Genomic DNA, 27,623 nt, shown 5'->3' with positions numbered 1-27,623 from the left:
ATACTAAGGAACTCACTGGAGATCTGACTTACTAAAAATAGACACTTTCCAAAGATAGCATTTACCTTCAAGATGTTTGGAGTGCACCAGAATAGTCAAAACTGTTCTCGAAAAGCATCAACTAACTCAACCTGATCTGCATAACTCAATATCAATAACTAAACTCCAAACCTAAAAGGATCACTCCCTCCAAGAAAGTCGGAGCTAACACAAATGCGGGGTGACCAAAAAAGGGAACATTACAAAGAGTTTTAACCGTTCCATCACTGAAACACAATTGTACCTCTCTCTTACCAACAACTTGATTAATACTGTTGTCTCCAAGGAAAACCTCTCCTCCATCATAAGTTGTATATGTAGAAAAAAACTTCTTATGAGGAGTCATATGGTCAGAGCAACCTAAATCAATAAGCCAAGTGATCATTGTTAATTCTTGTAACGTCGGTCGTACAATTCCATAAATTCCGATGCATGAATTGATTACATGTTAACATATTAGTATATACGTTAACAATAAACAATAAATAAATCAAAATCGAATTATGGTGTTTGCCACCGGTCACACCCCTTCATGTTAACGGGCTGGGATTAAACGATTTATAATAAATCGCGATCAGTCAAGCAAGTGATATGTTTGTTAACGTGCTGTGATATTATGAGTGGTACGTAGGGAAGAGACATGTCTTCCCATGTGGGAAGACATATCTCTTCTCTACATACCCTCTCATTGACATATATATAACATGCATACAATGAGGAGGAGAACAATACCGAAATTAATAAGTGTTGTGCTTCCTTCCATTCACACTACTGCAGTTCAAATTTAATTCCAGACTATATCTTCATCTCTTCTATCCTCTTGATCACAAAATTTAAATAAACTTAACATGGTATCAGAGCTAAGTTAAGGAAGATCAAATTAAATTCTGTAATGATCATATAGACATTCACTCGGCTCTTAGTAGATCACATTCCTATAATCCCAATGGCAATCGGAGTTAAGTTTGAAGATCGACTAGATGGAGCATCAAATTTTGTATCTTGGAAATTCAGGATCATGCTTGTTTTGAAAGAAAATAAAATTGACTCCCATGTCAAAAGTGAAATTCTTGAACCCTCTGATGTGGAGCAAGGACAGTGAGAAGGCTCTTAAGATAATTGTGGATTCAATGAGAGACCACATTTTGCCAGTTATTTCTAAATATGAGATTGCTTTTCAGATGTTCAAAGCCCTAGCTGACATTTATGAAATCAACAACAGTAGCAGGGCTCTCACCTTGAAGCATCAACTACACCATATAAAGATGAATAAAGGAGAGAGACAATTACATCCTATTTCTTGAGGATCACTGAGCTTAGGGATCAACTATCCACTATTGGACATCTAGTAGACAACAAAGAACTTGCTATGATGGCCCTAAATGGACTTCCTACCTCATGGGAATCGTTCATTCAAAGAATCAGTGCTCGTTCTAAATTTCCTAAGTTTGATAGATTGAAAACTGATTGCATTCAAGAGGAATCTTGGCTTGTCACAAGAGGAATAAAACAAAACAATGGTAATGAGGACATTCAAGTTCTAAACTCTAATTCCCACAAGAAAGGAAAGAAGAAGAACTTTAAGAGAAAGAGGGACAACGACTCAAATGGAAAGGGGTCTTCAAAGAAGAAGAGAGACATTTCTGAAGTACAATGTTTCAGATGTGACCAATATGGGCACTATGCAATGAAGTGTCTAGATAGGATCAAGCAACAGGCTTCAATGGTAGAAGTTAAGAAAGGGAGTGATTCCGAGAAACTAGTCTTCTACTCAGCCCTCTCTAGTCAAGTCACCTCTAGTTCCAACACATGGGTGATTGACAACGGAGCATATCGACACATCAATGGATTTCGTGAGCACCTATATAAACTTGGGGAAATTTCAAATGAAGAAGTGACAATTGGTGATGACTCAAATTATCCAGTTATGGGAATAGGAACTTGCAATATCAACCTAAAGTCAGGTATATCCCTACAGCTGACTGGAGTTCTATTTGTACCTGGTATAAAGAGAAACCTTGTCTCAGTTTCTGCACTTGAAGATAAGGGTTACAGATTAACCTCTATGGAAGGAAAGGTACTTGCTTGGCCAAAGAACTCTACCATCAAGAAAGCTCAGACCATTGGAGTAAGACAAGGGAGCCTCTACAGACTTTGCACCACTCCACCTCAAGCCTTGATTCATGAGACTCCAGATTCGAATGAACTTTGGCACAGAAGATTAGGGCACCTTCATTTCCATGCCCTACCTAAGATAGAGAAGATGGTGATTGGCTTACCCAAGCTAAGTCACAGTTCTGAAGGAGCATGCAAGGGGTGTGCCTTGGGAAAGAATACTAAAGGGTCTTTCAATTCTAGCAACAGTAAATCCAAAAATGTATTAGAATTAGTTCATTCTGATTTATGTGGACCCATGTCTGTACCCTCCTTAGGAGGATTTTTATATTATGTAATATTTGTAGATGATTATTCTAGGAAGACCTGGATATATTTTCTGAGATACAAAGAGTCTGAAGAAATCCTTTCTAAATTTAAGGAATTCAAAGCTCTTGTAGAAAACATGACAGGTAAGAAAATCATAACCTTAAGAACGGACAATGGGGGGGAATACACTTCTAATATGTTTAAAGATTATTGTATAAATGCTGGGATTAAGAGGGAGTTAACTGTACCTTATAACCCACAACAAAATGGGGTAGCTGAAATAAAGATTAGGACTAGAGTAGAAGCTACTAGGGCTATGTTGTTTGACCAAAATATAGAAACCTCAATTTGGGTTGAAGCATCTAAGATAGCTCTGTACATTCAAAATACATGTCCTCATTCTCTTCTTGATAATAAAACCCTTGAAGAAGCCTTTACTGGTAACAAACTTGACATAAGTCATCTCCGGATCTTTGGGTGTCTAGTCTATATTCATGTTCCCAAAGAAAAGAGATCAAAATTAGAACCTTCTAGAAAGAAAGGGGTATTTGTTGGGTACAGTGAAACCTCTAAGGCTTACAAAGTATACATACTTGGACAAAGGCAAATTGAACTAAGGAGACAAATCTGCACAAGCTAAAGGAAGCAACTGCAGAATCAGAGTTTGCAGATCCTACCCTCTACAGACAGATTATTGGATCTCTGATGTATTTGGTAAACACAAGACCTGATATATGTTATGCTGTTAATACACTAAGTCAGTTCATGTGTGAACCTAGGGAAATACATCTTGTTGCTGCAAAGCATATTCTGAGATATCTTCGAGGAACTATTGGCTTTGGTCTGAAATATAAACATGTAGACCTTGACCTACATGGATTCACTGATTCTGATTGGGTTGGAAGCATAGTTGACAGGAAAAGCACATCAGGATGTTGCTTCAGTTTAGGATCAGGAATGATCTCATGGATATGTAGAAAACAATCTTCAGTTGCTCAGAGTTCTACAGAAGTTGAATACATATTGCAGCATCCATGGGAGCAAGAGAAGTAGGCTCCGGAAATTGCTTGTAGGACTGTTTGGTCAGCCCTTAAATCCTACTGTCATCTATTGTGACAATCAGAGTTGCATCAAGCTTTCAATGAATCCAGTATTTCATGACAGGTCTAACCACATTGAGATTCCTTATCACTATGTTTGAGATATGGTGGAAAGGAATGTGATCCGACTGAATTATATTAGTACAGGTGATCAGATTGCAGACATTCTTACCAAGCCTCTCTCCAAGATCAAGATTGAACACTTTAGAGATAAACTTGGTATGGTTGAAAATGTTATTTAATTTCGAGATAGAGTCTCATTTATTCTGATATACTAATATATTTAAGATGTTTAATGTGTAAACTCTTTTAATTGTCATGTGTGTGACTCCATGACTTCATGGGCCCCCCTGTGAACATTATTGAAGGGTGAGGACTTTTCAATAATGAACAGTTGTTTCAAATTGATATTGTAAGGTGGCGATTTTACAATTATCAATTTATCTATCTTGATGGATATCATGTGACTTGATATCTGTGGACATGTCATGATAGTATATATCTCTGAGACATTATGGTAGATATCAGTTGGTTGATATCATTAAACAAACCATAATTATGATAGAGATCTTCATGGTGAATATATTGGACATAATATTCATGGACATGCCATGAATCATTATTAGTATGGTAGGTTATCATGTGACTTGATGCCAGTGCACATACCTTACTTGATAACTATGAGTTATGGTGAGTATCATGAGACTTGATATTCATTGTTGAACCATATCTTTGAATATCACTATGGTGTGATATCTCTTCTCTTCACAATCAATGGATGAAATGTGATGTTTTCTCTAACATGAAATATGTCCTCCCTAGCTAAGAGGGAGTGTTAATTCTTGTAACGTTGGTCGTACAATTCCATAAATTCCGATGCATGAATTGATAACATGTTAACATATTAGTATATATGTTAACAATAAACAATAAATAAATCAAAATCGAATTATGGTGTTTGCCACCGGTCACACCCCTTCATGTTAACGGGCTGGGATTAAATGATTTATAATAAATAGCGATCAGTCAAGCAAGCGATATGTTTGTTAATGTGTTGTGATATTATAAGTGGTATGTAGGGAAGATATGTGTCTTCCCATGTGAGAAGACATATCTCTTCTCTACGTACCCTTTCATTCACATATATATAACATGCATACAATGAGGAGGAGAACAATACCGAAATTAGTAAGTGTTGTGCTTCCTTCCATTCACACTACTGGAGTTCAAATTTAATTCCAGACTATATCTTCATCTCTTCTATCCTCTTGATCACAGAATTTAAATAAACTTAACAATCATCACTTATAATGTTAACAAAAATAAATAAAGCATCATTGTCACTGTTATGAGAAGACTTTTCCAATGGAGTAGTTTGAACTAATTTTCTTATGTTTTACTTTTTGTTGACATGTCCCTTTTGTGATGCAGAGAAGGGAGGAGAAATACAAACCACTCTCAACTCAATCACTTGACTACAGTGGCAAATTCATCAAAGAGGAGGTCTTTCTCCCAACTCACCTATCCCCTTGACGACCTTTAGTTATGGCTACTAATACACATCATCTAAGAAAGAGACTCAAATCCAGCCACTCAATAAACTAGTGTTCCTTTGCGACTTAGGACACCCCAAATGACCCAACAAAACACAAATCAACAGCCTTTGGTGTGGTTCAATAGGGATTTCTTCACAACTAGGGCTGGTTCCTAGTAGCCCTCAAAACTAGTTCTTTTGAGCATATCTGCCTGTACTGATGGAATCAGACCCACATGGAGACATGTTTGGATACCCATTAAGCTTATCCTCAATATATTCAACAGGTACCTAGGGTTGTTTTGGACTACTCCTTTCAAAAATTGACTAGTAATCTGGTTTCAGGCCTAATTAACCCTCTTTTCCAAAGCAAATGCTTCAATTTCTCCCACAACTCATCAAATCTCCACTCCAACAGTTGGGAGACATCACATAAGAACCAATTTTGCAGGTTTCACCACCCACTTTCACTGACACTTGACTATTTTGCAAATTCTTTGTTCTTCCTACGTTTTCTAAGCCTAACACATGGAGATGTTAGGCTAGAGCTCACTCAAAATCACTCCAAACCCCATTCCCTGCTCAAATGACTTCAGGAACACGAAGATGGCACCCAATCCCTCCATTCCACCGTTTGGCCCAATTTTTAATGATGGAATGGTCAGCAAACTACATTTTTTCCTTCAAAATCCTTGTACCTAGGGTTTATAGACAGTTTTTACAAAATCCAATCAAACTCACTTGTTTCTTAATGAAATTCTATCAAACTACCACCAAATCAAAGTAGATTCACTGCACTTCCACATTCACATGAATTTGCAATCATGAACCCTCTGTACGGGGCCGTACAGAACTCTGCAACTCAAAAAACACAGGAAAATGACAGGAAACAGAGTATGTTTTTATATGATTTCCACTAAAATTCCTTCAACAATCCCCCCTTGAAGTTTGAGAGGCTTTTTAAACATGTAACAACTGAATACCTGTTGATGTGTATTTTGTACATGACCAAACATAGAATAAAATACCTAAAGGTACCTTATCCTTTCTTGAGTAAAACTCTCGAATGCTGAAGATATCGCAGAAGGATCAATCGGAAAAGTTCCAAGGTTCTTTTATGTAGGTTCTCTACCCGTGGATAAGCACCAGTGGTTGTTGTGTTTACTATTTTTCAAGGGGCCTTACGTACTTTCAGAGAAAGCTTGTTCGTGTGACTACTTTTCAAATGAGGAAACAGGATTTTCCTAATGCTAACTGATGTTTCAAAAAAGATCAAAAGATAAAGGTTTCAAGGAGGCGAGACTAAATTAATCCTAAGAATTACTCAGTGATGATTGGTCTTGATAGGACTCTACCAATTTCAGTATTGCCAAGAGGTTACAACTCCACTGGAATTGGTGCGATCTTCTAAAGGGATTCAATGATTTTCAAATCACTAAGGGGATAGATACTATCAGTAAGATACATATCAATGCCTCCAACAATGATTGAACTCTTAAACAATCTCGATGTTTTCAGTTGACCACACAGGGCGTTCTTACAATCAGTAAGGAGCTAGTGGTTTGGAATGTGAGTCTTATCAAAGATCAAGCACAACATTCGTCCTTCAAACTTAAAACTTAAATGCTATCTCTACTAAGAGTGATTCAAGAAGACAAACAACCATGAAAATAGCCACAAAGATTGCAATAAAACACCATAACTTCAATATTTCATTGATCTCATAGCCAAATAAACAACAATTGTTCAACTTTCTCTCTTCACTACTTATTTCTATGCTGTTGACAATATTAAACTCTAAAGATTCTAACTCTCTCTCTCTTACTTTTTTCTAACTTTTTCTCTAACCCCTTTAAAATGAAATGAGTGAGGGCTTATATAGTACTCTCAAATACAATGAACGACTTGGATCAAAAGAAGATTGATGGCTGAGAATCTGACACCTAAACCCTTATTAGGGTTTGTTACAAAAAAGTCCCCATTTAGATAGACATTATCAATCCATAGCCAATAAGAATTGACACAAATAACGAGGAGACATAGACCAATAGGAATTAAGTTGCCACATCATTTTATAACAACTTTTCATCTAGAACTTTGTTCCCCTTTTTATGCTCTTTTCTAGCATATTCAACGAATCTGGACGTAATCTTCTCAATCTCAGCAATGGGAATCTCAGGAAGATTCTTCATTCGTTCTTCCAAGTGAAGGACTTGATCAAAAGCTGTGAGAAGGGTCGCCTCCCATCCATGCTCAAGCTCTTTTGTTTTCTTGATCAGGAACATAGTAGCATGCATCTGATTTCGCTGCTCTTCGGTGACTGTGTTCTCCTCTTTGCAAAAGATGATCCTGATCTTGTCTTCCAATTCCTGGATGTCTACATCCGTCTCGATCTCAATTCTTCTGTCAAGGATCGTACACAATACCTCAAACACCTTGTCTTGAATAGGGTGGATGGTTTCCTCAACTCGGCTACATCTGGAACTGATATCTTCGAAAAGAACTTCCTTTATCTGAAGCAAAGTTGACCACTGCAGAAGGCTATGGGCTTCTCCATTCATTATCTTCTCTTGCGCTAGAACCCGTCTTGGAGTCCTTCTTATCACTTGCAAGATCGGGATAACAACATCTCTAGTGTGAGCAAATGCATCCACAGTTACCAATAGATTATGGATGATCTCAAGAACTTGGATAGCACGGTGGACTGTCTTCATCATCCTTGTTGCAAATTCCATGGCTACCTTGTAAGATTCATCAATCCAAGAACTCATGAGTTGGACCAAGCTCTTTACACTTTCTGCCTCATTTATTGATTCAAGAGGAAGTGCATGCAAAGGAGATATTGCTGGATCCTGTCGTCTCAAAGGTTGATTAAGATGGCTAAAATAATTCCTCCAAGCACTGACCTCCTTTTCTAGTTTCTTATTCTTTTCCATTTCTTCTTTGAGTTTGTCATTAAGCGCTTTTAGTGAATCAGTTGCTTCTTCCATGGCTTGCTCAGAGGTAAGTGGACCAAGATCAAATGTTTCCAGATCGTATTCTTCTGCTCCTCCTTGATGAGCTCCTTGATGAGACCCTGCCGAGTAGTAGATCCACTGGCCTTGGGGGTCGTCATTTGATACCTACAAGAAAGGCTTAAAGTTAGGTTTGAGCATAGTACCTTAAGGTATGTGATTTAAGTCTTTTCAAGGAAATAAATAAATATTAATTTGAAAATAATGTGATAAATCCTTAGAACTATGAATTTCCAAATTAATATTAATTGTGAATTGAAATCTGATTGTACAAGACTTAGACTTTCAAAGGATTGCTATGAAAAATCAAACTAAATCTTGAATAAGCTTTCAGAAATCTGATTACACATACCTTTTCCTTGATTCTAACTATCAACCTTGAAATGAATGGATAAGAAAAATGTGAATTTGCTGGATGAAGATGTTTGTTTTGAATTTCAGGTCCTTCTTGATGATGGCTTCAACCTTCAATCAGCCTCCAGCAAGAAGTTCGCCCTTAACCAGCCTTCAAATATTCTCCAAAATCTGGAAATTAACCTTCAATCTGCCCAATTTCGCACTCCTACATTTGCTCCTCAAATTCACATGAGAGACAATGAATGAATGATAAATGATTTCACAAAACACCTTCCCTTTATAGGGCGCTCACCTCATTTTGCCTCTAGGCCGACTTGTCAAATATGTAAAAAAAATAAAATAAAACCACTTTACAAGCTGGCCGACTTGATTGCAAAGTGAAAATAATGAATTTTGAGCGCTAAAATGTGATTTTTAAAATTTTTTAAATTAATTTCAAAGCTAAAGGTGGATTCTTTATTAATTTCAAGGCTTAGAAAAATTAATTAATCAATTTATAAGTGCCTTTATTTCTGCGAATTTGTCTTAGTCTCCCAAATGAGTTTTAATTGGCAAATTTAATGAAAAGATACAAGCTAGCTTGGTGAATGCTAAAGCTTGATCAAGGTTCGATCAAGGCTCATTCTCCATAGGCACTAAAATGTTCAAAGTGTGATGGAGGCTTGTTTGCATTTTTTATCTAGGTTTACTCACTCTATTAATCAAAATCCCATAACCTAGATTTGTCATCACTTCATGCTCTTATCATCATAATTTTGCAACTTGCCTTTAACTTAGTCTAAACAAGGTGAATAATAAGTATCTTCAAGGATTTCGCCCTGGACCCTTTGGAAGGGTCAGGGGCGATTTTCACTTTTTAGGTCAAAACTTAGCTTCGTTTGATCAACAACCTTCTCTAAGGCAATCTCCAAGGTCCATTTACCTTGACCATTGACTTGGCTCAACACTATCTTGAAGGAAACATTGCATTTTGGGAATTTCGCTCTGGACCCTTTGGAAGGGTCAGGAGCGAATTTCACCCTTTAAGCCTAATTTTCAATCTCCTTCACTTCAACTTATCTAGACTCCCTCATTTTGAATCCTCTTCTCAACTTGGCAGTATTGGTTTGATCCTCACAAGGCCTAAAAGGTCAAATATATTCAAAAACCTAGCCAGGGACAGGACCTATCTAGAATTTCGCTCTGGACCCTTTGGAAGGGTCAGGAGCGAAATTCCAATTTTAGCTCAAAATATGCATCTTTGATCGTCAAGAGTCTATCCAAGGCAAACCAAATGGTATCTCTCACCCTTGTTTAGGCCTGACTTCACTCAAATCTTGAAGAAAAAGGTGGTTTTAAGGTTTTTCGCTCTAGACCCTTTGGAAGGGTCAGGAGCGAATTTCTTCCTCTTAGCCCAAAATCATCATTTTGGAGACAACAATCGACTCAAAGGAAATCTCAAGGGCATCTTTCACCTTGGTCTAGGCATGGCTTGGCACAAATTTGAAAGGAATAGGTAGATTTTAGGATTTTCGCTCTGGACCCTTTAGAAGGGTTAGGAGCGAAAATCTTGTTTTAGGGCTATTCCTCCATCCTTTCAACTTGAATGATTTCTAGCAACTTGAAGTCACTCTTAGGGACATCTCCTTCTTGATTTTACCTTAGCCAACACTTGATCTAGCACAAAGTTAATAGCAAAGAGAGGTTTTGAGAAAATTCGCTCTGGACCCTTTGGAAGGGTCAAGAGCGAAAATCTCATTCTTGACCAAAAATCATCATTCTTTCAACTTGAAACTTCATTGCAAGGTAAAATCTCATCTCTCTTCGCCCTAGGAGCAAGGTTTTAAGCCTAAGAAAGGTAAAAAAAGTAGGCTTGTAAGGAATTTCGCCCTAGACCCTTTGGAAGGGTCAGGAGGGAAATTTCCTTTCTTGGCTAAAACCCTCATTCCTCAATGCTATCTAACACTCTCAAAGGCAAGATCATGGCCATTTTCCCTTTCAACATGCTTTGGACATCACAATTTGGTCAAATAGGGAAGGAAATGAGGTCTAGGAGGATTTTCGCTCTGGACCCTTTGGAAGGGTCAGAAGTGAAAATCTCATTCTAGGCTTGATCACTCACTTTTCCAACTTCAAACCACCTCAAGAGGCAAACTTAGATCATTTTCCATCTAAGGAACAAGGTTTCAAGCTCAAACAAGGTAGCAAATGAAGTTTATGACGAATTTCGCTCTGGACCCTTTGGAAGGGTCAGGAGCGAAATTCTCTTTTAGGCTAAAAATCTTGCTCTTCAAAATCATCCAACTCCATCTCAAGGCAAGAACATACCAATTCATCCCCAACATGCCCTAGAAACCAACACTTTGCCAAAATTGGGAAGGAAATGAGAGCTACAAAGATTTTCGGTTTGGACCCTTTGGAAGGGTCAAGAGCGAAAATCATGATTTGAGCTTGACTCTTGACCTTTTCAACTCCAATTCTCTTTGGGAGGCAAACATAGATCCTTCCTCATGCATCTCCATCAAGATCCTGACTTTAGCCAACGGAAAAATGATTGTTTTCAAGAATTTCGCTCTGGACCCTCTGGAAGGGTCAGGAGCGAAATTCTGGAAGGGTCAGGAGCGAAATTCATCTTCTTGACTAAAATCCTTCACCTTATCCATCATCAATCACTCCCTAGGGATAGAACATATCAAATTGCCCTTACTATGCCTAAGGAAGCTATGATCCTGGCCTTGAGAAGTGAGAAATTGATGTTTAAGGGGATTTTCGCTCTGGACCCTTTGGAAGGGTCAGGAGCGAAATCCCTATTCTTGGCTAGTTTCTCACCTTGGTTCATCTCGTTTTCCTCCAAATTTGATCAAATCAACTTCCTCGTTTCACAATCAAGACAATTCCTCATCTAACTTGGTTTAGGCAAGGTCCAACTAGGTTTTCAGGGCCAAAGGAAGGCAAGAAAGGAAGATTTCGCTCTGGACCCTTTGGAAGGGTCAGGAGCGAAAATCCCCTCCCAGGCTGGCTTTGAGCGAAAATCTCCTCCCAAGCTGGCTTTCATCATTTCAAAACCTAAAAACTCTTCTTCAACGCAAAGAATGTATCAACTTTCCCAATTATGCCTCAAAAGTCAACAACCTTGATCATATCCTTTCAAAACTCTTTCAATCATCATCAAGTGCATTTGTTCATCAGTTTCAGAAATCACTACTTCCATCTCTCTTTGACCACCGACTCTGCTCAATCAACTATGACTGGGAGGAAAACAAGATTCTGACAAGAAAACCACCAATCCAGACCTACCCTGTCCTGAGACCTATTATCCTATCCATCTTCATTCCCCTGAAAGGAAAAGATCCACTAAGGCAAACCTAGGGCTCCGGGGAGACAACTAAGGACTTCCCAAAACCAGGCTGGACTTAACTTGAAAGAGACCCTAAGACGAGCTCTCAGAGAGAAACCCTAATCTACCCAGCCCACTCGACCACTCACTCACTCCAAACCTAGCAAGCAGAGAGAAAACCAAACTAAGGGAAAGCAAAACCCCAAGAAAAAAGAGGGGGTCTCCATTCTAATGGGGCGATGTGTGAAACGGTCACAACAATACCAACGGTACATAACAGATTTTCAAACATGTGACCGTTCAACTTCCAAGGTATACAAAATTGCAATATTGACAAGACTACACAACAGGACTCTAACTGACTTAATTACATAAAAAATGGTCACAATAGACCTTATTCTCACCAAAATGTGATTTGACTCCATATGGACATTATGTTGAGCAACTTGGTCTAGGTGCTCCTGCACCATTTTGCCACAATTCTAACATCACTTTGCACCATTTTGCCACAATTCTAACATCACTCTACTCTTCCCTGGGGTTTTAGAATGTTTGCAATAGAATCATCATTTTTCATTTTCAATAAATATAAGCATCTTTTGAGATATAATTTACTGGTAAGACTTTTAGTTTGGTCGATATCATCTATCCTTTTCCACAATATGTATGTAGTAGCCTCAGAAATATTTAAGAGGACAGAATTTGCAAGACAATTGCATGGTTCCTTGTGCCATAATGTCTTTTTTTTTTGACAAATCTTCATTAAACATATAGCATAGCTTCTTTTCTTGTGAAACAGGAAATAGCTAATCTCCTTTTCCAAGGAGATCTTCCATCTTCAACTTTCACATTTTTTATCCGGTACTGTTGAGTTTTCCTATGTCCAAATGGGAGTTATAAGTCATGGTTTACATTCCTTTCCACAAATTAAAAGACTACACACTCCCATTGTAACCAAAAAACCTTCAACACTTAATAGAAAAGCATACCTCTCTATGTAGAACAATTAGCTTTGATACCAAATGTTGATTTACAAGGTGAAACAACTTTATAAAATATTCAAAAAGCGTATGCAAATCTGAAATTTATTTAATTAGCAAAGATTATCATATGATAGATATTTTTTGATTGCAAAATCAGCAACAAGAGAAATCAACAAACCATAGATAACACAAGATTTTCTTGGGAGAATTTTTTTCAAAAAAAAAAATTCACACAAGAAAGAAGACCTGTATTAATTTTTAAAGGAGAGATAAATCCACACACTAACACTCTGAACTTTAACATTACCCCAGTAGCCCCTTTGTACTTGTAAAACAATCTCATAAGACTAATGCCTTATGCCTCCAATTTATAGAGTTATAAGAGAGAAATAATGCAATTAGTTTTCCAAAACAATGTGTTATTAAACCATAGTAAATGCAAAAAACTCTCAAGTTCAAAATGAAGAGGCTTTTCTAAGAATAGTAAATGTAACTCCTAGTGAGCCATGAATAGCAAACATAACTTTCTTAATAGTAATAGTCAAATAGATGGCATTTTTTACTTGTAGCTCTCCATAATGGTCCATATCCTAAGGTAGGCATCCAAAATCATCACCCAACTCATATGGGATCAACCAATAACATTCAAGATGCTCCACTACTCAATTCTCATGCCCAAACTGATAGATTTGCTAAAAATAGGTTTAGAAACACCATCACCAACTCGACCTTCTTCATGAATGCCATAACTAATGTGAAGATTTCGAGTATAAATTACAAATTATTTTTCCCAATTACACCTTAGGAGTTCAAAGACACTATCCAAAAATGTTGGAAACACATGAATAATACATTGAATTACAAGGTAAATTACGCCTTAATCCCAGCCATCTCAACCAACTGAATTATGAATATTTTCAAGATCCATTTAGAGATCACAAAGAAGGCCAGGAATCAAAAGAGGATTAACAAGGGAAGGAAAAGGTCTATACATGTGATAAAATGGTTTAGATGGAGGACAAGTTTGGTGGGTTGAAGATTCACCGAAAAGAGAGGGATGAACTATGTTATAAAGAAGATAAATAATGAAGGAAAACAATGAAATGGAAATTAAGGTTAGATAAGGAGTAAAGTTGCTAGAACAAGGAAAGATTAAATAGATTCTATAGAAAGAAGGAGATGGTGATAGAGATATAAAAAACAATGACAAACAAAAATGAAGTTGTGATTACAACTAACCAAGAGGTTCAACTTTGTAAGTTTCCTATTCTTATTCGTATGTGGTCAAAGCTAATGATTTGTGCATAGGTAAGCAAGCTGTAATAAGATAATAGCAAATACGGTTGAAGACCATAATGAGAAAAGTCTACATAAAAAGATGTCTGAAAAGAAAATAGTAGAATGGCTTGATTTCGAGGATTGGTTTGATAGGTCAAACAAGTAAGGAAATGATTAATAGTATCGAACTATTGGGTTCAGAAGTTTCTTCCAACTAGAGGAGGGGCATATGGGATTCAAAATTTCCTTCCTATTTGAGGATGAGTATATGAAGGTTCTTTTCTTCTAATTAGGAAAGGAGCATATATAATTAGAAGTTATGTTTGTTCCTAGAAATTTAAATGTTCTTTAGTAGGCAAGAAATTTTTCCTTTCGAATTAGTTATTTCTGGCAAAGCTCAAAAAACATCTCTATCCTTTGAAAAGCAAGTAAAGCATATATGGTCTTCTATATAAGAAGATGGAAAGTAATTGTGTGGACAGAGAAAATCTTGTATTTGATAAAGATAAAATATAGATAAACTCTACTCTTGAATTTCTGGCAGCTTCTTGCTACTTTAGTAATTAATATATGATTCCAACCCAAGAAAGAAAGGATCAAACAAAAAATTATGTTAATGGCCACAAACAACGAAAATACAACAAGCTTAGAATGGAAAGAATCAGCAGCCTTTAGAACTGTAGAGATATGGCTAGTATGGAAAAGAGCACAGTAGCCTGCTTGACATCTCCAATGAGCTATGAAAGGAAATCTAGATTCTAACTTAATAAAGTTCCAGAGTTACCCCACAGTATCTTGTGTGTGTGAAACGGGAATGACTCCGGCCCTGCTTGTAAGTCCAACTGTAGGCCTTATTCCCACAACACTGTTGGCACTAGACGGGCAGAGAATTGAACCAGCTGTGTCTGTGCCCAATGACATTGCTACCATATTTGTTGACACTCCAACTGCTGATCCAGTGCTTGACCCACATGGATCAGCTGTAAGCAGATAAGGATTCTGCATTATTTCACATCCACAAATATATCTTCAGATTAAACTATTAATTGGATTCAATTTAAACATTAATATTGACTACTGGCCAAATGGTAAATGGCACTGAGAGTAGAGTATGGACAAATTATATAACAGGATTGCCTAGTGCATCACCTCTCAAATCATTCATAATTGAAACAAAATGAAATCTTGAAGAGCTTGAAACTAAAATGAAATTGAAACAAAATGGCAGAGCAACAAAACCATAAGTTGCAATCTATAATAACTCAAAATTTTGATAGACCTGAAAAAAAGACTAGAGAATTTTTTTATTAATGTTTTGAATCCCAAAATCATACAACACTTTTCATCATGATGATCTGTCAAAGAATATGATCGAAAATGTTGATTAAAATATTTCTAAGCATTGTTTTCCAATTTTCATGGACGATGAAAACCTTATTTATGTCTTTAAACAAGACCATGTACAAGTGGTCAACCTCCTAGTATCATAAGTTGTTTTGAGAAACAAATTACTATTGATTCTATATAAGGTGAGGAGCACAGGACCTTCGTTTGACCTCCTCTAGCGCACCATCCTTTGGGTATATTGAGAGACCTGGCACCTGCCCATTCACTCAAGCTAGCCTTGCCCAGTATTATAGCTCCTGCCTTCTTGAGCTTCCGTACAACACCTGCATCTCTTGGGACCTTCGATCCCAAAAGAGCAAACGACCCTGCGGTGGTATTGAGCTTATCCTTGGAAGCAATGTTGTCCTTGATTAGTATAGGGATTCCATGGAGATCACCAAGAAGCAGTCCTGTACTTAGCTTTTCTGCATCTGCTTTTTCAGCCAGCAGGAAAGCATCAGGGTTCACTTCAATAACAGCATGAAGTTGTGGGTTAAGTTTCTGAATGTGGTTGAGATAGAATTGTACAAGGCTTGTGGAGTTAAGCCTGCCTGCCTTGAATTCTGATTGAATTTGTGGAATGGTTGCTTCTTCGATAAGGAAAGGAGGATAGTTGAGAGCATTAGCCTTCTGGCATGTTTTATGAGAAAAAAACAGTATCAGCAAATAGAACTGTAACAAGAAGCGGCACATCCTTTCTATGTAATTGGGTATGTTCTAAGCTTGAAGAGGCCTATTCAAGAGCTAAGCTAAAAACATCCAGGAGCTTTAATGGAAACAAAGCCTTACCAGCCAATTCATTGGTTTGAATATGGGCAAAGCGAACTCGTGGGATTAAAAGTAATGACAAACAAGCAGCATTGGCACCAAATATAAACCATACAACCCACCACTAAAAACAAACCTTTTTTCTCATCTTAACACAAAAGGCAAGAGTATATTATTATTAAATTGTATTATTCGGTAGTATTAACTATAGCTATATTTATGGATAAGTGATTCAATTTATTAACTAAATTTTTAGAAATTAATTTATTTGAATTATTGTTGATGAAATGATCTCGTCTCATTTATTACATCATATTTTTCATCACTTTCATCAAATATATTAAATACTTTGCATCAAATTTTAAAAAAAGTATTATGAATATTAATTGATCATTTCTGACAAAATATCCAAATACTTCGCATTAAACCCTCGCAGAGAAAGATCAAAACCAATTCCTTTAATTTTTGCGCAGGAAACTTTATATTACAAATTTTGTTTCCCCTGAAATTTGGATTTTGTTTTAGCATTTTTCTGTGTTTCCGTGTTATCATTTCTTTTCTTGCGCAGTACGTTATTTGAGCGCCTGTGCTGTGCTTGCATTTTTCTACCAGAAAACAACTCTGTCGACATCGGACCTTCATTTGTCCAAACAATTGTCATAAAAGCTTTTAACAGAGGCCATAGAAACGTTTCGCTTGAGAACATTCTGACATTTGGCTTTTTCTGTCGATATCTCCAAAAATATTCCCCCAAATTTTTTTCTCCAAAATAAACTTTTGGAAATTAGGGTTCATTAAAGTGGCTCAAAATTTCCAAACGATGGAAGGTGAAGATTCATTCGAGAGAGCTTGGAGTAAAGTCGATGGGGTTTGAATTGCATTCAGCAAACTGAAGAAATCACTGTCGTAGCTTAAATGTGAGCCTGGCTCATTTTCATTCCGACCACTCTTGAACGCATACAGACTAAATTTGTCGTAGAATTGGGGCCAAAATTGTCCTTTATTTTCATCATATGCAAAGCTAGAGATATTTTTCGCGGTAGAGATAATTTTGATGCTTTTTTCTTTCAAATTGTTTGGGAACAATTTCGTATTTTATAATTTTGATTAATTTGTTTTCTATAATTCTCATAGAAATGTAAACATCCAGTTTTGTTTTTAATATTAGGATTATTAAAAATATCTATTAGTATACTTATATTCTAAAAACATATATGTAAAATAATGTGGAGATATTACATAATTGTCTTGCATGTCAATTTTTTGTTTACAAATATTTGTATATCATTGTAGATGCCTCTCGACATAACTCGGTATGAATATTTTATTTTTAATATAAAATTTATATTAAAGCATTGCAATTTCTTCATAATTGTCTTTTGTTTTTGCCTTCATTCCTCTTCACTGTTTTTTTTAAGACTTTGTTTACAATCCTCTTTATTTCTCATTTTCTTGATGATACAAAAAAAATATACATAATTGTCGAAGAAACATTCTTACATTAAATCATTTCAATATTATTATAATTAGTTAATTGATTATTAAATATTACTATAATTATTTAATTTATTGGAATAAGATAAATGTTACTCTAATTATTTAATTGATTAGGATGTGATAAATGTTACTTTAATTATCTAATTTCATTGAATGAGATAAATGTTACTCTAAATAAAGTGGTCCCCTATACATAGACACTATTCAAATTTTGTTAAATTGATTTTGTAAATCAATAATAAAGGGAAGGAGAAATTCAAAGGACAGATGAGTGACAGTATGAAGAAATTGGTTAAGGAAGATGAATCAAAACCTAAGTGGAGTAAAGAACCGGAACATAAAACTCAAAGGAAAGGTAGTAGCAGTACTGGTAGAGAATTACCTGGCAAATGTTGTGGGGCAAGTGAGGAACCAGAAGGTGAAGGTATCGGATCTGACTATGCACCGGAGCAAGGAGAATCCCTTCTGTTCAAAAGAAGCATACTGGATCTGCTCAGAGGAAGAGTCTTGGATTGAAGCTTGGATTGAAGAGGCTTGAGCATCCTTGTCCTTATGAGGTAAGTTGGTTGCAAGATGATCAAAAGATAGAGATAAAGGAGCACTGTTTGGTGAATTTTAATATTGGGCCTTTCAGAGATGAGGTTTTGTGTGATGTATCTATGAGTGCTTGTCATGTCTTGTTGGGGAAACCTTGGCAGTTTTATAGAGGAGCTATTTATGACTCTAGAAGAAACCTAGTCACTATTGAGAAGGATGGGAAAAAGTTCACATTGATTTCTTTGAAGGAGAAATAAAAGGAGGTGAAGAATCTGAGTCTTGAGAAACCGGTTGCAGAAGTTATACCAGAAGGTGACTTGAAGAAAGATCTGATAGAACCGGTTGTAGAGGTTATGCCGGAGGGTGACATGAGTTTGCAGAAGGATCTGACAAATGAGCCTGCTAGACAGATGGAACCGGATGACAGAGAGCTTATGGTGACAAACCAGATGAAGTCTTGTGGCAAAAACAAATCAGAGTTGCAGAAGAAAGAGAGCAGTAAATAGAGACATTGTGCAGATTTGAAGCAAAGGAAGAGAAAGAAAGAGAGTTAGGGGTTAGAGAAGCCGGTCGAGGCACCAGAGGAGCTAAAGCAGAGGTTGGCAGATAAAGAAGATGTTTGGATCAGAAATGAGCATGGGGTCTTTATTCCGAATCCTTTTATATGTTCATGAGTTCCCCCTCATGGAACATCTTTTTCTACTTGGGTTGTCTGATGCAGGAGCATCCCTGGTCGATGAGCAATCTTGCATCAACCAAAAATATTTCCTTTCAGTTTTGTTCTTATCTAGTTCTTTATGCAATTTTATGTGTTCTTACCGGTTGGTATCGGTAGTTGCCTTCTTTTCATGGCAGATCTTATTTTCGGTTTCCACATTGGTTTGTGTGCTTAATTCTAGATTTTCAGTTCATTTGGGTTCTTTTCCGGCCAGTTATCGCTTTCGGTTGACTGTTTCTGGGTTTCGAGATAGTTCTTGTGCTTATCGATTGGTTTTCATTCATTACCAATGCGATTCTTGGCATGTGGATCTATCTTGGGTCTTGTGCGATGTTCTTTGGCATGTGGCCGACCTTCCTGCTGAACCGCACCTCTTGGTTGTTATTTTTTGGAAAGATTTCTTTAATTCTTAAGGCCGACCTAGTTACACGTTTCATTTTCTTGCATTGGTAAATTTAATTTGATGAAGCCAACCCAAATATGTTCCGGTGGGTATAAATATGTTATTATGTAATCATTTGTAGGGGGCAGAGGAAGTAGAATTGAGATTCACATTTTGAGAACCGGTTGATTCTTAGAGTCCCGGTTAGATTGTATCTAGCTGATAGCCTGCATGTAACCGGTTAACTACCAGATGTTCTTTGATGATAGCCAGATGGTTTCTGGAAGTTCTAAAGCAATAATATGATCTATTTATGTAATCTTGTTATGTTTTCTTGTTGCTTTCATTGTGTTACTCTTGTTGCATAAGCCGGTTGATTCTCTTTGAGGGTTTTACCAGTTACCTGTTTTTGCTTCTGAATTCTTTCTTGTTAGCTTTTTCAATTAGCCTTTTGGCCTCATCATGGGATACACAGGTGCAAACATTTATCAATTCTCTTTCCTTCATTTCCTTATCAATTTTACTACCTGTTAGCCTCCTTGCATCAATAGTGTTGTATAGATCTTTAGGGATGCTCCGCTCCAGCTCAATTAGAGTTTTAATAAAATTATGCAAGTATAAAACAACAACTTCTTCAACCTTTCTCTGATCTGCCTCATCTAAATTTCCATAATAAGCTCCTAGATTCTTCAAGTTTCCATCAACAGTTATTTCATCAATTAATTGGTCTGTTGACAATGGAGGAACAATTGTATATTCACCTTGCAAATCACCAGATTCAAGGTCTTTGTCAAGTTGCGTTCTAACTTGTTTTCCTCTCTTGGGTCTTACGGTAGGGGCATGTTCAGATTTAGCTTTCTTGCTTTACTGGGCACCACCAGACCACGACTTCCTCACCACCCTTACAAATCCACCTTTCTTCATAGCCTTGCCTGCCTCTTCATAAGATTTTGTCTTTGAGGCCACTAGAGACACAACAACATAAGTTCGCTTAGGTTTCTCCCTTTGCTTCAAAACTCCCTTTCCGGATGGGCTCTGTCCTGTAGATGGTGCTACCAAAATAGGGGCATACTTAGTCTCCTTTGGTTTAGCTTTAGAGGGAGCCGAGTCGGCCTTAGGCTTCTTGGTTTCCTCTTTGGCCTCCACCTGTGCATGTTTCTCTCTAGCCTGCTTCACCTCCTCCTAGGTGAATCCCATCTGAACAGCTACTTCCTCAACCTTCCTTGAGACTTTCCTCTTCCTAGTAGGTGTAGTGAATTGTTTGTGCAACTCTAGGTCTTTCTCCTTGAATGTGCCAAACCTTTCTTCCTTTTCATCTACCGACTGACTCAACATGTGTTGAGCATAGACATCTAGGGTAGCAACATCAACTTCATAACCCATAGGAAGAATCCACAGTCCTTGGCTCAATTGCTTCTATTAAGCATTGGTCTTTATCAACCATGAAGCAAATTATTTTCTTATACTTCTCCACTATTTCCTTTGGGATTCTTTCTTTGCTCTTCATTGTGGCCTGAAATGTTTTGAAATAACCCCATAGAGTGGATATCCTCATTGTGGCATCACCAATTCCCATAATCCCTTCCTGAATTTGCATTGCAACCAGCTTATCATAGGCCCATTGGACCTTTCCTTGAACACCGAAGATTTCATTTATGAAATATAGTGCCAAACAGATGATAAGGGTGCCAAATTTAAAGGTGTGCTTCTTGTCTTGTTTGATTTTCTTCAAATTGTTTAACAACTCATTCAAGAGAACCGTACACAAATCATACCTCTTGTCTTCCTTCAACATCAGATAGGCAAAGTATATGGTAGTACCAGAGATAGAGTTGTGTCTACTAGAATGATAAACTTTATATCCAACCACCATTGATGCAAGTTTGACATCATGCTCCAAAATATCATTTATGGTCATCGCTCTCTTGTCAAACTGAGAACTAGTGACAACAATCATAGTGTTGTTTGATATTTTCCTCAGGCTAGGAACTTCATCAGATGCGCTAAGAAAAATCACGACTTGGATTGCTTGCTGAGTAATCTTGTGAGGCTTATCCAACCACATAAATTTATCATGGATTCTGCTAAGTATGAACCAGATCCATTCTTTCTCATCAAATGTCATAAAATGCACGAACTGAGAAAAACCCTTGGCATGAAGTGTCGATATTTCGGCTTGAGGTTTCCCAATCTATCCGCGAGATGTTTGTTATATAGGTTCAACATGTTTGCACTCCTGAGTTCATCAAGAACACAGTGAATATATGCCCTTATGTCCTCATTGTGAAGAATGCCATAAGGTACAAAGGAAAACGCTCCTTCGGGATCATCCTTGACAGATTTAAAAGGATGTTTCTTGAAAGCAGGTCGAGCTCTATCCTTAATTTCCACGACAAGCGAGGTAGCAATTCCTGAAGTTGGAGCCATTTAAAAATTAGGGTTTGCAGAAACCGATAGCCTAAAACAGATAAATACCTTAATTCGCAACTGGGCACTGGAATTCTCTTTAGGGTCGTTGTAATAGTTGTTAAGATCACCAAATCACTTCTCTCTTATGCTCTGCACTATTCTCTTAATCACATTGTGACGAATGAAGCTTTGAAATGCCCTTTTAACCTTCAAAAACCTAATTCTTCATTGTAATAAATGTTGCAACCAGTTACCTTGATTTGCATAGAGTCACTTACTAGAGCATCAAATCTTCATTGAAACTTCCGGATAACATCTGCATATATGATATAAGCCTTCGCCAACCTTCCGGAATCGATTGCAGATCACCAAAGAGGGGATTCTTAGAATCTGCATGAAAAGTTCCCCCTAAGGCATAAAGCCCTAGTTGTTGGATGAAGATCCTGCACCAGATTCAGGTGCAGATCCATTGTCTGCTTTGGATTCTTCTTTTCTTACCCACATCTTCTTATGCTTGTCTTTGATCTCCTCTACGTTTGCCTTCCCCTTCTCATCTGATTTGTTCTTGTCTACCAGAGTACTATTCTTGCTTCTGCACTATTTTGCAATGTGATCGGTTTTATTGCATGCACGACAAACAACATTTTGCATAGGTTTGAAGTTCATTTGATTTGGTCTCATCTTGCACTGGTTAGAGATATGTCTAAACATCCCACAAGCATAGCATCTCTTGTTTTGGAAGTTATTCATTACTGCTCTACACATATTTGACTTGTGACCAAAATTATTGCATATGAAACACTGACCGGTAAAGGTAGGTCAATTGCTCATATTGGTCATTCCATTATTTATCCTACTTCTGCATTGATTTGCCATATGACCAAATTTATTGCAAGTAAAGCATCTACCATTGAATTTATGAGCATTAGGCTGTCTTACTGGAGGATTCTTGTTCTTCTTCTGATTAGGTTTTGCATTGCTTTGTCCAGATCCAGAGGATTCTCCTATCTCAATTCCAAGTCCTCGCATGTCCTTTCCATGTCTCTAACTTTCCAGCATCTCTTCAAGCCTTGTTGAGCTAGCATTGAATTTGTCTTTGTATTCATTTGCAGTAGCAAGTTCATCTCTTAGGGCAACTTTTGGTCTTTCAAGTTCTTGAGCGTTATGCCTTGACTATGTCAACTCTAGCTTCAACTAATTATTCTCATAAGTAAGCTTGAAGCATTCATCTGCTCTTTCCTTTAATGATTTGTCAAACTCTCTTCATTCTTCTTATGATCCTCAATCTCCTTAGTCAGTCTTATCACAAAGGATTGCATCTCATTCTTCAATGCAACATTCTCTCTCTCAAGCTTGTCAACTTCATCAACTTTACCCTGATTTTCCATGATTTGATCTTCTTTCTCCTTCAGCTTGTCCATCAATTCCTTTCTCTTGTCTCTTGAAGTGTTTACTTGATCCTTCAAGTCATTAATGAAATCATCAACAACATCCAGGTTTCTCTTCAAGGAATTGATCTCATTTATTGCTGCATCAAGATCCTCAAGTGCCACACTGTTGACGTGTATTTTGTACACAATCATACACAGAATAAAATACCCAAAGGCATCTTATCCTCTCTTGAATAAAGTCGCTAACTGCTGAAGATTCGCAAAAAGGATCAGTTAGGATGACTCCAATGTTCTTGTAAGTAGGGTCTCTACGTGTGGATAAGCTCCAGTGGTATGATGTGATTTGCTGGAATCACAAGGGGACTTACATTTGATGATTGAACTTCTGATCTGCTTTGCTGGAACACAGGCTCTTACTAGCTTAGATTTGAAAAAATGAAAAAAAAATGAGGGCGAAGAGAGGATTTAATCCTAATACTAAGAATGTAGGAGCAATGATTGATCTTTGATGAAATTCTAACTATGTCTTGTTTTGACATCGTAGGACCATCTCCACAAGGCTAGTGTGATCTTCGAAGGGAAGCTTTATGATGTTCAAATCATCACTGCAGGCATAGACACCATCAGGTTGATGCATATCAATGAAGAAGCAACAATTGAAGTTAAGCTTAAGCTGAATGATTCCAGTTGACTACGCAAGGCAAGTCTGTAATCAACAAACTGCTAGTAGTATGGATATACGAATTTCACCATCAATCAAGCACATTTCTTCCACTTATCTAATAACATGAAATCAAATATGAGAAGTATAAAGACCATGCAAATTGTCGAATCGACCCATAAATTTCACCATTTCTTCAATGAAGTTACAAGTCTTTTACAACAACGTCTTGGCAACAATCTTTGCCTTCTCTCTCTACTCTACTCTAATTACTATTCTATCAACTAGCTAACTATTCTCTATTTGCTAACTCCTTCCAACTATTTCTATCTTATTTCTAACTATCTTTACAAAATGAAATGTCAAGGCTTATATAGTGCCCACAATACAATTCAATGGCTTAGATCAATTCGAGATCAATGGCCAAGATTCAACAATAAAAACCCTAATTAGGTTTTGTTACAACCATTACATAACATTTAATGCTTGACCAATGATAAAATTGTATTGCTTGGACACATGTCCTCTCTAGAAAAATCGACCAATGGATAGCCGGGGTAGGTACATCGGAGTTTGTGCCACCTTCCATGAGTTAGGTACATTGAATCTGGACATGCTGAGGTGGACCTCACTGACTGGAGAAGTGATGACTAGGATGCCACCTCGTCTGACACTTGTAACATGGTAAATATTCAACTTGATGGTGTTGAGAAGCTAGCTTTAATTAATTCATTTGGAACTATCTGCTTCTTCAACGAACCCTTGTTCTAACTCCTTGTGTCCTTGATGTGCAGGATGATGATGTACCTCGCCTTGGAACGTTGGATTGGAAGAGGTTGCCCTTGATGACGTTAGTCCAAAGAAGGTCATCCTTGCCGATGCTAGACTGGATGAGGTCGCCCCTGTCCTTGCTTGATCGTCCTTGATCTGGCTTGATTTTCCTTGATGAGATCTCCATTTGATGCCTACACAACATTTCAAAATTAGTAACATGATTTTGCAATGAATAGCATAGATTAAATTAATTTTAGGAAACTTCATGATAACTCCTTGAATTATCATTTCCTAAAAAAACGATTGAGCTTATTGAAATTCAAAATTTCAAAAATTCAAAATTTAAGGCTATGACGATCAAAATTCGAAATTAAAACAAGGGATCTTGTCATACCTTACTTGAGAGCTTAACTCTAAAATGCAAAACAAAGGAATTCGCCTAGGTAAAAATCGAAATTTGGTGACTTCAACGTGATCTCTCTCAAGCTAGCAACTTCGCCACCTTTGGGGGAGGGTCTTCAACGTCTTTGATATAGCCTTAGCAATTTCGCACAACTCAAACTCGCACTCCTCTTTGAAGATGTTTCGCACCACTTCAATGAAGTTCGCACCCTATATCTTCTTGATGAAATTCACACTTCTCCTTTGTATTCTCCAAATCGCATGCGAAAGAGGATAAAATGATGATTTGAAATTGAAATAAACACCTCCCTTTATAGGCGCTCACCTTCATATTGACCCTAGGCCGACTTTGGTGAATAAGGCAAATTTAAAATAAACTTAAAGGCCGACTTTTGTAAAATGAAACAAATTTTAAATCAAGCGCCCCATTTTTATTTATAATTAATTAATTTAATGCCTATAATTTTAAATAAACTCGATTTTTTAAAAGGCAAAAATTAATTAATAAATGCTCATGCGAAAATTTTAAATGCTATTTAATTGAATTTTCAAATTTATTGATCTTTAGCATTTGAAATAAAATCCAAAGAATGTTTTAGCGCCAAGATTTTGAAAAGGTGGAAAGATACAAACCTATTGCTCTGATCCTTGACTAAGGGACAGGAGCGAGTTATCACCTTGATCTTGATTCTCTTGCTTTTTATGTTCAAAACCTCCATCTTCACGTTGAAACTGGCATATTTGTCAAAAACCTCGAGCTTGATCGTCTTGATTGTGTGAATGAGTGCCCTCTAAGGTGGATATCGCCCTGGTCCCTTGGTGAGGGACAGGAGCGAACTTAATGTTTTCTCCTTGACCTTTGTTGCTTCGATCTCCAATCTTCATCATGTGGCAAGTGAGGACATTATCCCTTCGTTTCGTGCTTATTCTACTTATCGTTAACAAGGCATATTGGATGTTTAAATGGTTTTCGCCCTGGTCCCTTGGTGTGGGACAGGAGCGAACCTTGTGTTCTAGCTCAACTTTGCTATTTTTCAACCTTTGCTTCTTATTCATTGCCTTCCAAACGATATCTTTAACCTTGTGTAATCTTGCTTCGACATGATCTTTAAAGGAAATGAGTGTTTTTGTGAAAATCGCCCTGGTCCCTGACTGAGGGACAGGAGCGAACTTTGGTATCCTGGGCTTATCCTTGTTCTCATCAACTTACGATCGCCCTCACAGTGTAGAATGAGGTCCTTTGATCCATCTTGGACGCTTAAAATGTGATTATCATTCAAAACTTAGGCCTCCATAGAAATTTCGCTCTGGTCCCTTGCTGAGGGACAGGAGTGATCTTGAACATTTAGTGCAAATCCTTCAACTTTGGCGGTCCTTGTAACTTTGTTCTTCATCAAGACGCTTCAAAACGTCCTTGCCTCCTTGTATCCTGACTTGGAGTGGTTTGAACTTGGATGGAAGGCAATATAACCAATATTTCGCCCTGGTCCCTGGCTGAGGGACAAGAGCGAATTTGTTCTTGTAGGCTCCATCACACTTTGCTAACTTCAAAAATTATCGTCAACGATCTTGTTGTGCCCCATTTCATTCATCCTTGGCCTGGAGTTGGTTCTAACTTGGTGAGAAATTCGTCTAAGGCAAAAATCGCTCTGGTCCCTGACTGAGGGACAGGAGCGCCTAGGCCAATTTGAGTCTCCTGTTGATGTCTTGTAATCTTCAATTTGTCTTCAACGGATTCATTTTACCCTCCTTTCTTGCCTCAAACTCAATGTTCATTTGATCTTTGCCCAAAACATGCCTCATGAGGAATTTCGCTCTGGTCCCTGCGAGAGGGACGGGAGCTATCACTGAATTCGCCCTGGTCCCTGACTGAGGGACAGGAGCGATTTTGCATTTTTAGTCCATTCTCCTTCACGAAGGCACTTCCAAATTATATTCAACTGATAAAACATATCTCCTTTGATCTTTTCAAATCGTCAAGTTGTTCAAATCCTGCAAGGACAAGGCAATATTTGATTTTGAGCTCCGGTCCTTCACTGAGGGACAAGAGCGATTTTTACTCCTGGAACATTTCCGTGTTCATGAAATTCTTCAATTTATATTCAACGGAAAGATCACGCCTCCCTTTACCACTTCCACTCTAAAAATCATCTTGATCCTGCAGAGACAGTAAGATTTTGAAAAACGAGCTCTGGTCCTTCACTGAGGGACAGGAGCGATTTTGCTCCTACAGGCCAAAATATCAAGATTTTATGGGTTTAATCACTTCACAAGGCAAAAACAAGTCATTTCCAATGCTCGGGATCAAATATCAAAATTTTCAAAATTTGGTCAAAATCACTCAATCGGACAAAAATAAAAAATCTCATCATTCACACTTAGACCAATTTAGACTCTGCATTCAAAATTCCGACTGATCTTAGACAAATTTACCTGACCTCTGGCGAATTCACTTTATTCAAAATTTGCATCCTACGAAAGGAAGCTCAAAAGCTCTCAAGATTGACTGGATTTTGGCCTGAAAACGTCAAAATGGGAAAACCCTAAGGCTTGACCCTAATCCAGACAACTGACATACTACCAAAACCCTAAAAAGCAAAGCGAAAGGCGAGCAAAAACGAGCAAAAAGAGGGGGTCCCCATTTGCAATGGGG

At 37.5% G+C, this 27,623-nt stretch overlaps 1 protein-coding gene across 1 annotated transcript in view; it reads right to left on the bottom strand.

The window, feature by feature from the left end:
- LOC131065992 (probable amidase At4g34880) overlaps positions 1–16,317 on the bottom strand; it is a 50,285-nt gene extending 33,968 nt beyond the window's left edge. The window contains exons 1-2 of the mRNA XM_058000649.2: positions 15,591–16,317; positions 14,830–15,044 (exon numbers count right to left, since the gene is read on the bottom strand). Of these exons, the coding sequence (XP_057856632.2) occupies positions 14,830–15,044; positions 15,591–16,124 (749 nt within the window). The 5' untranslated portion in view covers positions 16,125–16,317. The remainder of the gene's footprint in view (positions 1–14,829; positions 15,045–15,590) is intronic.
- Positions 16,318–27,623: the final 11,306 nt, after the last annotated feature.

This window comes from Cryptomeria japonica, chromosome 3 (genome assembly GCF_030272615.1).
Source record: "Cryptomeria japonica chromosome 3, Sugi_1.0, whole genome shotgun sequence".
NCBI lineage: Eukaryota > Viridiplantae > Streptophyta > Pinopsida > Cupressales > Cupressaceae > Cryptomeria > Cryptomeria japonica.
The sequence above is the reverse complement of the archived record's forward strand: the minus strand, read 5'-3'. Positions and strand labels throughout refer to the sequence as shown.